The 12,468-nt window shown below is 38.4% G+C and overlaps 2 protein-coding genes across 3 annotated transcripts; one reads left to right on the top strand and one right to left on the bottom strand.

Annotated features, from left to right (window-relative positions):
- The first annotated feature begins 304 nt into the window (after positions 1-304).
- Positions 305-6,839, top strand: LOC6639100 (bifunctional 3'-phosphoadenosine 5'-phosphosulfate synthase). Of its 2 annotated transcripts, none has more exons than XM_015179063.3 (4): positions 305-740; positions 4,766-4,880; positions 4,942-6,467; positions 6,549-6,839. In XM_015179063.3, exons 1-4 carry the CDS (start codon positions 693-695, stop codon positions 6,753-6,755), a joined length of 1,896 nt encoding a protein of 631 aa, XP_015034549.1. In that variant the 5' UTR covers positions 305-692; the 3' UTR covers positions 6,756-6,839. The 2 variants fall into 2 exon arrangements, with proteins under 2 accessions (XP_015034549.1, XP_023037458.1); XM_023181690.2 differs by lacking the exon at positions 305-740 and adding an exon at positions 3,933-3,996.
- Positions 6,840-8,163: 1,324 nt separating this feature from the next.
- Positions 8,164-12,206, bottom strand: LOC6638725 (ras-related protein Rab-8A). The gene is made up of 5 exons (XM_002061801.4): positions 11,482-12,206; positions 10,084-10,144; positions 9,809-10,013; positions 9,383-9,523; positions 8,164-9,300 (listed from the first exon to the last, which is right to left on the bottom strand). The coding sequence occupies exons 1-5, from the start codon at positions 11,603-11,605 to the stop codon at positions 9,208-9,210; spliced, it is 624 nt and encodes a 207-aa protein (XP_002061837.1). The 5' UTR covers positions 11,606-12,206; the 3' UTR covers positions 8,164-9,207.
- Between the last annotated feature and the right edge of the window lie 262 nt (positions 12,207-12,468).

Genomic DNA, 12,468 nt, shown 5'->3' on the forward strand with positions numbered 1-12,468 from the left:
TATCTACATTTTTTTTTTGTTTTTTGCAATAAACAAAACATTTTCATGATTTTTATTTATTATCAACAAATCCTATTTAAGTTGCTGTAAATTTAAATGCATTTGCAATCGATTAAAAAATACCGCCGATAAACGATAACTCTCCTTTTTTGTCCCCCTCTATCTGTTAGAGCTGAGTCAAGTGACGATTTAAATGAATTGATAATTATATTAATCAAGAACTAAGTGTGCATGTAGTGCAATAACAATTTATTGTGATTTCGTGTTTTAAAATGAATAATGAATTTTCTGGTGAAACTATTTCGAAAAAAAGCCATGGAGCAGCTTCTCATCTCCAGCAGTTGAACAGCTGACCGCTGACAGTGTAGCTGCGTGCCTGCGTCCGTGAGCGTGTGTGTGTGTGCGCGTGTGTGTTTGTGTGTCGTGCGGGAGAGAGATTTTTTTGTATAAAAATTTTATGTTAACCATTGATTGGTTTTTGATTTGACATTAATGCTAAGTTTTTTGCAATAGCTCAATTGCAACAATGTGTAAAATATCCATGTGATCCAATCGTGCGGTACTCACTCATCGTTTTTCTCCCGCGTCACGTACCGTCGTCTTTCATTCATCAACAGTTACAAAATTGATTGTAGTCCGTAGTTGTTCAGTGTTAAATTCCTAGCCGTAGCGACCAAGTGTGATTTTCCGCGATGAGTGCAACAGCAACACCGGAGAGCAGTAAGAAACGTCAAAAAACGGTGAGTAAAAGAAAAAGAAAAAAACATGTCAGGTACGTGGCCAGCCTCCATCCCCTTTCCATCCCACCTGTATTTGTACAATTGTGTCAAGGAAAGGAAATAAAAGACATGCAACGGGCGACCGTCCCTTCCCCACCCAAAAAAAAAAAAAAAGAATTTTTGGAGCACCTGAACTAAACTGGAACGCGGATATGATGGATGGATGGATGGATGGATGGGGTGTGGTGGTGGGTTCTTATTTATTATAACAGCTGTTGACACCATTTCTTTAGAGAGTTCATCTGTATCACAATTCCACTACACTCTCTCACAACCCCCTTCGCCTAGTTAATGACAACACGTAAACTTCCCCCGACCTATCACCAAAAATTCCCAAAGAACCATAATCAGAAGCTAACGTCACATTGCCATTGAAACCCATTCATTATCTTATCATTCTATACTGAAAGAGTGACCCAAATTCGAGGCAATGCCCGGTTTTTTTTTTATTTTGTCTAATCGTTGATAGTAGAGCATCCCGTAAGTAGGCATAAATACTTTATATAGGAATAAATACTGTAACTTGACTTGCTTCATCAGACTAAAAAACAAAAACTGCCAATTTTGCAGAAATCTATACATATATATGTACATATATGCACACAAGGGCACGTGTAATCTAAATAATTTCTGGAACAGATTACTACAAATTACTCTTACAAAGTCAATAGTGGAATGGGCAAAGTAGGAAATTAATGGTAATAGATATTATGTGAATGGTGGTTCTATTGTTATGATTACAAAATCAATAGGCCAAGTGACGTAGTGGAGGGATTAATAATGAGTTGAGTAATGCGTTGAATAATGCGAGGCATAAAAGTCTCCTTTTTTTAATGGAATTGAATTTTTTATGTACGTCTGCAATTACTTTTAGCCAGTTTTATGATTATTATTTCTTTTCTTATGCAATATCTATGTTAGTTGACTTCCTAAATTTCAACAGGTTTTTATTATCTTTATACACACACACACACACACACGAACTTAGTAAGTGCGAGAGCGAGATAGAGGGAAAAACAAGTTAAAATTAAAAAGAAAGTATCCCCAAGTCTTTTTCTTTTTTGGAGAGGCCCCTGTGCTAACGAATTGTAAACAAGTTGAAGATACTTTTGCGGATGGATACAAAAACTTGGTCAGATTTCAAACCTCAGACCTCAGAGCCCACAGTGAAGTCAGTCAAAAGTTGAATGACCACAACGAAAACGATGACGACTTCTCACATAGTACATAGTTCCATTGTTCCAATTCATTGCCGAATTTCATTTAACTCCATGTTATGTAGGGTAATATACACACACATATGTACGTACATAGACCGTAAGTACTTAAACTTAGTTGTCATTAACAATGTTGAATCTCCTACTAAAGTTAATTGTTTTTTTGCAATATCTTTTAATGGATTTTTGTATGTTTGCTCACAACGATGATACAACTCAATGACTTCGATTTTTAAATTAATTAATATACATAATGTGGGCGTAATGTTTATTTATTCGGGTCTTTCCTTAAGCAAACTTTTCTTATCGTAATAGACTAGAATAGAATTTGCTAAGTCTTCTGCAGAAATACCTGTCAAGTGAATGATAATGAATTCTTATCAAACCAGCAAATAACAGGCAAATGCAAAATGACATTTAATTGGCCTAATTAGATCTCACGTATCTGAAACTTTTGCACCTGCCTGCTATCTGCCTGCCTCTTTCTCAGAGGGGATGCGGGGTAAAGTATTAACTATTGCGTACTTTCGCCCTCGTCTAAAGTTTTTAAATATTTACATTTAGCCAAAAATTGTTTTCTGTTTTGGTTAGTCTTTCTTTTTTTTTTTTCATATAAGTATGTACTCAGTTGGCAATTGGGTTAACAGAAAATACTAAGTTGGAATACACTATGAGAAACAATAAACATTTGTGTGATGGTAAACAAATGCTTTAATTTTTCCATGTTTTTTATCTCTCGGGCAAATGTTAGTTGCCTCCATTTTACACTGAGGCAACGCCTGTTGGTTAGCTGGTTAGTTGGTTGGTTGGTCGCTTGACTTGGTCGTTTGTCTGTATCTCTCCTCCTGACGGTTGCATATTCAATTTAACTTCAGTTGCAGTTTTGAGCTACGTCGAGAAAGTTCACCTGTGTGTGTATATGGTTTCATTTTGCGCTTAACAAAAAAAACTATAAACCAAAAAAAAAAAAAAATAAAAAACAACACGAATCACAGAGACAAAAAAGAAGTCAACTCTCACTTGTTGTTTAATTAACGAAAACGTTGACAACAAGAAAAAGAAGAAAACGCCTCTTTATATATACCACCTCGGAATCACTCTGAGATTGCTTTCTATATATATATATATATAGATATTTGTTTATCTTACTACTTTGTGGGTGAAGAAAAATCAAAAAAGGAAATGTTTACTAAACGCGCCAACTTGTTGAGCCATACAAATGTCAATAATAATAATAATAACAATAACATTGTCAGTTCTTCTCCAGTGACTAAATGTTGCCTATTGAACCATGACAAATGCAATGAATATGTAAGTTAAAAAAAAAAAACAACAAAATGTTTTGAATAACTACAAGACCTAGGATCTCTTACCATACATATATAAATTTATTTATGTATATTTCACATTTATGCCATTTTGTCGTCACTCTAAGAACTATGAAACATATGTTTAAACATTTGTTTCCCCCCCTCCCCACCACCATCATATAGTTTCTTATGAGCCATTAAATTGATATATCGAAATGTGACAAAAGACCACAAAAAGACGACGAGACATCTGGATCCAGAACACGGTTAGTTAATATTTCTGTGATCCAATCCGGCTCAGCTTGGCTCGAGCGAGCTCTTCTCTTTCTCTGTTTCTCTCACTCTTGTTTCTGCTCTCCGCTTTTTGTTTCTCTTCTCACCATCATCATATACTACACCATATAATTCCCGTAAATATTATTAAAACTTTCAGTTCGCTTTCAACGCTCGTCTCGCGTTTGTGTCTATGAGAGTTGAAAGCAAATAACAAACATATTTCCCTCCGATTTGGTTGGTTGGAAACTGGTGAAACTTTGCACAACAACCAAAACGCGCTGCTTGGTGTGTGTCCCCCATCATTTCATTCTGTTATCAGAATCAATTAATAATAAATAATAAGAAAAAAAACAAAAAGAGTGATACATAATGCCGAATCCACCCATTGGATTTTATCCTCATATCAAAAGACGGGTAAGATCGATATAGCCAACAAACTGATCAATCGCTTAAGGCAATGAATAAGGGTCAAAGGATTGAATTCGGTTAATCTTCAATATATTAAACTAAATGTATTCAAAAACTGATCATAGGCAAGAAAGCTTCATAACATATAAGTTTTGGAGTTTTGTTGGAGAAAATATATTTCGGAAGAAGTAATTTCTAAATAAATTATGGAATTGAAAATCTAAGAGTATTTTTGAACTCTTTAGTTTTAGTTTGTTTTTGGTGTTTTTGTGGAGAAAATGAAACTTGGAAAGTCCAAATAATATTGATTTATGAGATTGGAAATCGATAATGGTTTAATCTATGAGCGTTACGAATTCTATTGAATTCTTTTTTTTCAAATTGTCATCCCATATACACTCACTCACACTCACTTACCACAAATATGGATGGATGACTTGGTGTTTATCTCATCGCAGTGCCATTTGCCTCCGGCCTGCTTATGAAATGGAATAAAATAGAGGGAAGAAGGGGTCAACAAACTGTATAAGCGGCTGAGATTCTGCAAAAAGAAATGAAAGAAAAACGCTCGAGGGTCAAATCCAGCAATTGTTCAAAGGGGCCACAGCTTTAGCTAGAGCTAGCTAATGGCACCTGGGGCATCATCATCATCATTATTATCATCATCATCATCATGGTCGCGGCATGAATATTAATTTATGATAATTTTGCACCAAAACAAGATTCAACAACGAAATTCCCCCGCTTCCCTCTGCTCTCTTTTCCCTGCCTACAGTGTCTACAGGTGGCAACGAATGTGACGGAACAGAAGCATCATGTTACACGAGAGACGCGCGGAAAAAATCTGGGTCTATGTCGTGGCTTTCGTGGCTGCACAGTGTGGCTAACCGGTGAGTGAGGATCTCTCATCCCTTCCCCTAACATCCTAGAGTGATTCAAACTAATTCTCAGGTTTAAGCGGTGCTGGTAAAACATCGATCGCATTCGAACTGGAGGCGTACTTGGTGTCCCGGGGAATACCCGCCTATGGCCTGGATGGAGACAATATACGCACTGGATTGAACAAGAATCTGGGATTTACGCCCGCCGAGCGCGAGGAAAATATACGACGAGTGGGCGAAGTGGCCAAATTGTTTGCCGACAGCGGAGTTGTGGCCATCTGTAGTTTTGTGTCGCCCTTTGCCGATGATCGGGAGATGGCCCGCAAAATTCACAAGGATGCTGGGCTTAAGTTCTATGAGATCTTTGTGGACACACCGCTGAATGTGTGCGAGACCCGCGATGTGAAGGGGCTCTACAAGAAGGCACGGGAGGGCACCATCAAGGGCTTCACCGGGATCACGCAGGAATATGAGCGACCCCAACAGCCAGAGTTGGTTGTGAATACGGATGGGTATACGGTGCGTGAGTCCACGCAGGAGCTGGTTACCCTGCTGGAGCAAGAGGGTATCATTCCACGTTCCCTGCGTGATGTGGATCTGCTACCCGAATTGTATCCAAGCGATGCGATTGCCTCGCAGACTTTACGCCACGAGGCCGAATCGTTGCCGGGACTCGACATTAGTACGGTAGAATTGCAATGGGTTCAAGTCCTTGCCGAAGGATGGGCCTTCCCTTTGCGGGGATTCATGCGTGAGGATGAGTATTTGCAGACGCTGCACTTCAATACGTTGCAAAGTGGCATGGATGGATCCTATCGAGAGAATCACTCAGTGCCCATTGTCCTGAGTGCCACAACAGCGGACAAGGAGCGCCTGGAGGGTGTGTCTGCCCTCACATTAAAGCATCAGGGTCAGGCGGTGGCCATATTGCGGCGACCTGAATTCTACTATCAACGTAAGGAGGAACGTCTGTCTCGTCAATTTGGCACTAGCAATCCATCGCATCCGTACAGCAAGCAGGTCTATGAAGCTGGCGATTATCTGGTCGGCGGTGATCTGGCCGTCATTGAACGCATCCGATGGCAGGATGGTCTCGATCAGTATCGCCTAACGCCAAATGAGTTGCGTCGCAAATTCAAGGAACTCAATGCGGACGCTATATTCGCCTTTCAGCTGCGTAATCCCATTCACAATGGTCATGCTCTCCTTATGCAGGATACCAGGAGGCAGCTGTTGGACCGGGGTTTCAAGCAACCGGTTCTGTTGCTCCATCCATTAGGCGGTTGGACCAAGGATGATGATGTGCCGCTGCAGGTCCGTATGAAGCAACACCAGGCCGTCCTCGACGCCGGAGTGCTGAGGCGCGAGGACACTGTGCTGGCCATCTTTCCATCGCCAATGCTGTATGCCGGTCCGACAGAAGTCCAATGGCATGCCAAGGCTCGAATGAATGCCGGTGCCAATTTCTATATTGTCGGAAGGGATCCTGCGGGCATGCCGCATCCCGATAAACATGCCTATCCCGATGGCAATCTCTATGATGCTACCCATGGAGCAAGAGTCCTAAAAATGGCCCAAGGACTGGATAGCATGGAGGTGGGTTGCACACACACACACACACACACACACAACCAACAACTATCCATTTACTATTCATCCATCCCATGATAATTCCAGATCCTGCCCTTCCGTGTGGCCGCCTACGATAAAACTGCCAGCCGCATGGCCTTCTTTGAGCCACAACGCAAAGATGACTTTGAATTCATATCGGGCACCAAAATGCGAACATTGGCCAAAACTGGAGCCAGTCCCCCGGATGGGTTCATGGAGCCAAATGCCTGGCAAATCCTGTCGACCTATTATCAGAATTTGCCTCAGGCGTAACCCATGGAGACAGCTCCAGAGCTGCCGTCGCGTGCAATTCCTTTCTTTCTTCCCTTGGCAATATATTTACTTACATTTACTCAATCGCATCTTGTCTATATAATCCTAATCCGAATCCGAGCCTTGTGTGTTTGTTACCCCAATGTATGTGTATGTATGTATGTCGTGCTCTACTTTCTTCTATTTCTATCTCCCTTTTATACTATTCCAATGTTCGTAACGTACAAGTAATTGTATCTATATATATATATATACATATTTTTAAGCTTATCCATTTCTCTGTTTATCGTTTTAAGACAAAAAATCAAGCAGCTATTTTTTTTTTTTTTAAATACATTTATAAAAGTTATTGAAACTCTCACAGGCTCAAATTGGATTAACAGTGTCCAAATGTTATTAACATATTGGATGCCTGTTAATCGGCTGTTTATTTATTAACAGAGTGTAATACCCTTCCATTCTCTAAAGGTATATCAGTTTACTGATGCATTTGGACCTTTATTTTTATTTATTTAGAAACAAAAAAGAAATGTCATCGCACTTTGAGCTTATAAGTTGTGGTCCAATTAAACGAGATATGAAAAACAATCAACTATATATATTACCAAATTGGAATTCTGTAGTGTTTTTAAATGTAACAAGAAGTTCGGAATTCGGTAAGTTGGCTATAAAACTATTATAACTTCTGGCCTAACCAGACAGGGAATTTGCAGTTTCCATTTACTAAATGACATAATGGCTTACGATAGAATCTTATTTTACTGCCCATTAAAGTATGATGTCTTGTGACTTTATTACACATTAAATTGAATGAATTAATATCTCCCAGATAATCGAAAGTAAGTAGCTATAAATGTTGCAGCCGCTTGCTCATAATATTCTCTAGTCTAAATTATTAAATTCAGGAACAGATTTAGCGAAGTAAAAGCCCCAGTGCTGAGATACTCTCTATACTCTCATTTTTTGAGGGCCAAATACGGAGGTTTAAACATAAACTAAGTCTTGTCTAACGTTCTACAAATCATTTTCGTCCCACCCCCACTTAACCTGTTCTTAAGTTAGTCCTGGGTAAGTCCGACAAGATTCAGAATGAATTTGTTTCTTGCACGTGTTTTTATTTTTATAAAATTGTATACGTTTAATAATTAATATTACAAGTAATTCATTAATATCAAATATGCATTTAGTTATCAATTAATTTCACAATATGTATTTTGTTTTGTTTTGTTTTTTTCTTTTACTTTTACTGCGCTGTATGGATTTCATTTCAATTTTAATATTAAATATATATCATTATTATTATTATTATTACATATTATTATCATTATCATCATCCAATCGTATTACAAATAGATACATACATCTGACCCCATGTACTACAAATTTCCATATTCACGATTCTCATACCTTTCGTACATTTATTATATATTTTTATTAGAAATAACGCTTTATTCTGTTTGTTTATGTGTGTGTGTGTTGTGTGTGGCAAATAAACGAGAGCAATAAATACAGTAAAAACTAGAAATTAAGAAAATGAAATGTATGTGAAGAAATAGAGAAAGGGAAAGGAGACAAGGCAGGGAGTGAGATGTAAGCACCCGCATGGCTAGGAAACGGATCAAACGGAATGGTCAATCCATCAATATTAGAGTGCACGAGGATTAGGAGAGAGGACAAGGAGTTAAACAGGAACAGGAATATTGGAATTGTGCGTCTGAACACCTTGTTTATGTGTGTGAGTGTGTGTTAAATTATATATTTAGTTATATATATATTTATACGCTTAACAAAATGGCAAAGAGGATGGGAGGACGAGGAGGGATTGAATCGATTGAGCAAAAAGGAACCAAGGAAACTAAATGATATGCATATAATATATACATATATTTATTTTACAAGTAATTAATTACACAAATTGACAACAACCAAATAATAATCTTCGAGTTAGAGGAGGTTGGACTAGGATTGAATGCAGATTGGATTAAATTGGTTCGGATTTGATGGGTTTTAGTTTTTCCTTTGAATTGGATTAGATTGCATTGCATTGCATCGGTTGCTATTCATTCATTTTGGAAACTTAATTTTAATTATACTGCTTTCTCGATAACTGTATAATTTATGTATATATACCGTATATATATATATATATATATATATATTTCGTACACCAAGTCATGTTCGTTTAATTAATAATAGCTGGTATTATAAATGTATAGTTTAATATTACAATATTTCCATTATGTTGCATGATGGGTAGGGATTGAGGAGGAGCAGAGGAGGTGAGAAAAGGGCCTGGAGATGTTGTTGTTGTTGTTGCTTTTGCTGCTGTGTGTTGTTTGTTTTGTTTAGTTGCTGTTGTTCGAACTTAACAAGAGTTAAGAAAACTACTACCACATATATTATCAGAATTATGACCACCTTGCCGCATCAGTGCCAATTGAACATTGCCACGTCAAAGCAGACTGCATCTGGACAACCAACTATCCTTTGGCCGGCTCTCGGTAAGTTTCAGTTGATGTCCTCCCTTTGGTGGGTTGTTCGCCTCCTAGAAAATAACAATAAAAATAGGTGGAATAAAGGCTTGTCTTTCTGTGTGTGACTTTTATAATAACTCGACTCGGACTAACCATTCGCTTTTCCGTTTTCGCTTTGATATCACTGGCGAGTGTGAGGAAGGCTTCTTCCACATTGATGCTAGCTTTCGCGGATGTCTCCATAAACTTGATGCCATACTCAATAGCCAATTGCTCGCCACGTTCTTTTGAAACCTGTACAACAAGGAGAACACAACAAAATATCAATAAATGGAAATGAAATGTTTTGCCCATTATATGGTTGATATATTCCCATCCCTTGTGGTTTGATCATCGTTTATTTTCAATTCAAACAAACCTAAGCTAATCGTAGGTCGATTGCTTCTTTTTCTTTTTTTTTTTTGTTAAGAAAGTGCTCAGACTTATCAACGATATTGGTAGTACTTGTGTTTGTTTAGTAGCCGTTATTAAGCACTTGATTAATCACCATAAATAAATGTGAATTCACATTTCACCTACCTGTCTCTTATCATTCAATTCACATTTGTTGCCCAACAGCATTTTCTCCACATCCGCTGAGGCATTCTCCTCGATATTTCGTATCCAGTTTTTAATATTCTCAAATGATTTCTCCTGCGTTATATCATAGACCAGCATAATGCCCATGGCACCTCTGTAATAGGCCGTGGTTATTGTGCGGAAACGCTCCTGGCCGGCAGTGTCCCTAGAAAAATGAAACCAACGACGCTATCAAAGAAAGTTTCAATGATGATAATGAGCAAAAACGAACTTACCATATTTGCAATTTGATTTTCTTGTTATCTAATTCAATTGTTCTAATTTTAAAATCGATACCTGTAAGGGAAAAAAGACAAATTGATTTCATTAGTAATTTTCTTCTTTTGCCAAAATCTTTTCCACGTCTTTAATTGTGACGTAGACAAAGGGCCCCCGAATCCCACACGAAAAGGCCAAAAAATGCAAACAAAACTAAGAATTCTCGGCAGCAAATCGCAATTGATTAACAAACAATGTTGCTATTTGTTGTTGTTGTTGGAGGAGGAACGTGCCAAATGGTCGAAAATAAACAATTTCTTGAGCAATCTTGCACTATCATGGCCCAGCTGTTGGTTTGGTTGGGTCGTGAAAGAGGTAAGTAGAGGGTTTGGGGGGAATCAATAAATGTAAATTATATATAACACATATACATATACAACATTTACATTAAAGCATGACCTAGCCCTTTCCTTTCCTTTCCTTCCCTTCACAACAGTATCTCATACAGTCCAGTCCAGTATCAATTTACAAATGAGCCCCCGTGGCAGCTATTTTACTGATAATGAGCAGCGTAAAAAGTTTAATGACTTTCAGAGAAGACGAAAGCAGGAAAAGAAAGATTTTTTGGTCGATACCAAGATGCGGGAGTGAACTATTTTGAGGCTCATCGGGGAGCAGCAGCTATTAACCTTTGTTATGCCATCAAAAGATGAAAATCAGATGTACATATACAAGGGGACTAGCTTAAGTTTCTAAGGATTTGCAACTTGATATGCTAATAGTTGGTAAACTGATCCCATCGCCAGCTTATCGAATTCAATGCTAAATCCTAATCCTAGCCTTTAAACTTGATTTACTTATATTCTTTTCTATGGAAGCGATTAAAAGTTCTTTGTGTTGCCATAGCCGGATACTGGGGATATTGCTGATAGCTGTTTGTAGAAGAAGAAATTCCTTGCCACGCCTATTATAAGCGCCCTTATGGCATTCCCGCCGATACCAGTAACAGCAACAACAACAAAAATAATAATTATCATAATAATTATGACAAATAAAAGGCAAGGCAAGGCAAAAGACACAAGGCCCAACAAAATAAAGAAGAACATTTCATTTCGCTTCACGAAATGAGTCACAATTTGAGTGTGAAATGTGAGTGCGAGTTCCCGAGTCCGAATCCGAGAGCGATAGCTGGTGCTGCTGCTCGCCCGGCGGCGTCATAATTAATTAAAAAACAAGACAGACCGCGACCGGGACCAGGGCCGGGGACCGAGGGCAGAGAGACAAATATGATGATGATGACGATGTATGTTAATGATGTTTGGGGCGATGATGTATGCGGATAGGAATGGTAGTTTGCTCTGGGTGTCTCTTTATCCCTCTCCCATTCCGTCTCTCTCTCTCGCTCTCTATCTTACCTATTGTAGATATAAAGGTTGTATTGAACGCATCCTCGGAGAAACGAAACAATATGCAGGTCTTCCCCACTCCAGAGTCGCCAATGAGTAGCAGTTTAAACAGATAATCATAGGTTTTGGCCATTATTCTCTGTTGTTGCAATTGCTGCTGCTGCTGATTCAATCACAGGTAAACTTAAATTTCCGTGGGTTTGATGGGGTTAGACTTGGGTTGGGTTGGGTTAAGTTCCGTTCTGTGCTCCTCCTCCGTTTCCTGGACTGATGGTGATGTTTTTGTTGTTATACACGGTGGTTTATTTTTAGTCAGTGTATGATTATTACTATTTACTACTACGGATCACGCTGCGTGCTATAACAAACAAAAAAAAAATTCCTCGACGTAACCAAACAGACAAGCAGACAGCCACCAACAAAACACTGTATATTTCGGTTTTTTCAGAGATCTCTGGGTGTGTGTGTGTGTGTTGGTTTGATAGTGTGTGTGCGTGTGTGTCACAAATGGCGACGTAGTTTCGTTTACAAAAAAAAAGAAACACACACAAAAACTCCAATTGCAATTCACAATTTAGCCGCGTCGCGTTCTCAGCGTTCTCTGTGCGGCTCAGCTGCACTTTGGGAATATATTGTATGTTTGGGGCTGCTGCTGCTGTTGTTGGCGGGACTTAAAAATTACGCTAAATTATTGCTTTGCTTTCTAATTTACTTTTCTAATTTACTCGAGACTAGGGCTGCAAACCATCGAACATCGGAAAAAAAACATCGATGTATCGGTTTTACCCATCCCCAATTAAACCATCGAACCGCTATTTTGATGTGACGCAACCACCGAACTTAATGTTTTATTAAGTTTTCTATATTAATAATTAATTAATGGCAGAAAAAAACTACACAATCCAAACAATTTTATTTCAATTCCAAAATTTATTTATTTCCCTGCAACCCAGTGAACATTTAATGCAACTCAATTATTGTTCGATAACGAAAACG

The sequence above is a fragment of the Drosophila willistoni genome (genome assembly GCF_018902025.1).
Source record: "Drosophila willistoni isolate 14030-0811.24 chromosome XR unlocalized genomic scaffold, UCI_dwil_1.1 Seg144, whole genome shotgun sequence".
In the NCBI taxonomy this organism is placed as follows: Eukaryota; Metazoa; Arthropoda; class Insecta; order Diptera; family Drosophilidae; genus Drosophila; species Drosophila willistoni.